Genomic DNA, 2,341 nt, shown 5'->3' with positions numbered 1-2,341 from the left:
GCTGAGATTCTTGGTAGGAAACCGATCTTCCCGGGAACAGAATGTCTCAACCAGCTTAAGCTAATCATCAATGTTGTTGGTAGCCAGCAAGAATCTGATATTCGGTTTATAGACAACCCGAAAGCTCGAAGGTTTATAAAGTCTCTTCCTTTCTCAAGAGGAACTCATCTCTCCAATCTTTATCCACAAGCCAATCCTCTAGCTATAGATTTGTTACAGAGGATGCTTGTGTTTGATCCGACCAAGAGAATCTCTGTGACGGATGCACTCTTGCACCCGTACATGGCGGGGCTGTTTGATCCTGGATCCAACCCGCCTGCAAATGTCCCAATCGCTCTGGACATAGATGAGAACATGGAGGAACCGATGATCAGAGAGATGATGTGGAATGAGATGCTGTATTACCACCCTGAAGCTGATATCTGAAACGCCTAATCAATCATCGTCAGTGATCATCAAGAGTAAGCTTTTACAGTTTTTTTTTTTCTTTCTTTCTACAATGCAGCTTTGATGTTATGTAATATAGCGAGTCCACAAACGCGGATACAAATGGATAAAAAAGCCTGGTGCTTTGATCTCGCCTGGTTTGATGATTTAGTTGCAGTGAGGGAGTGAGTAGTAGTAAGTTAGTAACAGAGTTTGAAATGTTGCTCTCAGTATCTCTTTCCCACTTTGTAAATTTGAATGTTTGTTACTAAGTTAAAAGGCTTTGTTCTTCTTACATTATTTTTGAGTTGTTGATGAGTTTACTTCAGATTTTTAAGACCAAATCCTGTATTTTGTAAAGCTGCCCTTGCCACTAACCAGCCACACTAGTTATTTATTTTTCATTAGATGCTCATACTATATCTCAAGTAATATGCTACCTTTTACAAAGCGGACCAACATGTTTTCTCAACTGATTAGAACGGAAAATTGGATATTTGTGTCACTTAATATTTTGTCCTCTATTTTTAAAACAACCAAATCAATTTCAGAATAGATAAATTGAAATTAGTGTGTTCTATTTATTTATTGAAAGACTTTGTTATGCGCCTATTTATCGTAATTCTATTAAGTAAACAAATAAACGAAAATATCAAAAAGATTTTTTAGGTGAAAACATTAAGAAGCCAACAAAATATATATATAAATAAGAATGGACTAATAAGATATAGGGCTGACCTAAACACTAAGGGGCCCCAAGCACAACTCAACTTGTATAGCTTAAAAAAAAAAATATTTTGTGAAAGAAAATTACTGTATATACAGAAGAAAAACTTAACAGAGACATCGAGGACAAAATACAAAACAAGGATGGAACTGTATAGCCAACATTAATTATGGCCACATAAATAATGTTATGGTTGGAATAGAAACTCCAAGCCCAAGTTTCTATATTTGGCTCATGGTCGCGTCAGAAAGGTGTTAACTGTTAGTCTGTTACCTACCTATGTACTGTATAAAATAATAATTAAATGTGTATTATATTGTATATTGTTAAATTACATTTAATTACAGTATACACTAAAATCTCTATAAATTAATAAACACTATAAATTAATAAATTTTGTGGTCCCAAGTCGGGGCAATGTAAAAAATAACGAAATTCGATAAGATAATACGATAATAATATTTTTGAAATTCTCATATAAAATATGGTCACAATAATATCGTAAATTAATAATCATATATATATGATATGATAATGTATCCTTCTCCTAAAACTCATATCTATAAAAACATTGTTGTGTTGTATTTTCAAAATATAATAATATAAAATACTTTATAATATGTCATAACAATAGTTAAAAATTTTTAAAAGTTTTCAATTTTTAGATATGCATTATATTGATAGTTTGATAGACTATTAAAATACAAAATTTATATTTTTATAAATTTGAATTGATGTATGTCATGTATATAAGTGAATTTGTCTATAGTATTTATAATTTTTGTCAATAATGTTTTCTAGATATTATAAATTCAATTCTAAGACCATAAAATTTATAACATCTAAACGTCAAAATTTTTGTATTATTTTCTTTTATTCTCGACATCAATATGCATTTATTACCTAGTTTGTTATACATAGATTACAAACTTTTGAGAATTTTCTAAATTTATGTTTACTCTATAGCTAATAAATTGATGGTTTAAAAAAAAAATCTTCTCTATAAAAAATTGATTTTATAAATATTTTTACTAGGAAAGTGGAAAAAATGTCAGAAAAATAAATCATTATAGATAAATGAGATGACCATAAATAAAAGAGAAATAAAGATAGATAATAAATTAATCATATTCTCTTTCTATCTTAATATGTATGAAAAATTCTAAACATCAAACTATCATGGACAGA

At 29.6% G+C, this 2,341-nt stretch overlaps 1 protein-coding gene across 1 annotated transcript in view; it reads left to right on the top strand.

Annotated features, from left to right (window-relative positions):
* Positions 1-749, top strand: part of LOC104747651 (mitogen-activated protein kinase 7) — an 8,092-nt gene extending 7,343 nt beyond the window's left edge. The window contains exon 4 of the mRNA XM_010469322.1: positions 14-749. Within this exon, the coding sequence (XP_010467624.1) occupies positions 14-426 (413 nt within the window). The 3' untranslated portion in view covers positions 427-749. The remainder of the gene's footprint in view (positions 1-13) is intronic.

Source organism: Camelina sativa, chromosome 15 (assembly GCF_000633955.1).
Source record: "Camelina sativa cultivar DH55 chromosome 15, Cs, whole genome shotgun sequence".
NCBI classification, from domain to species: domain Eukaryota; kingdom Viridiplantae; phylum Streptophyta; class Magnoliopsida; order Brassicales; family Brassicaceae; genus Camelina; species Camelina sativa.
Note: the sequence above shows the minus strand (reverse complement) of the source record. Positions and strands in the feature narration are given on the sequence as shown.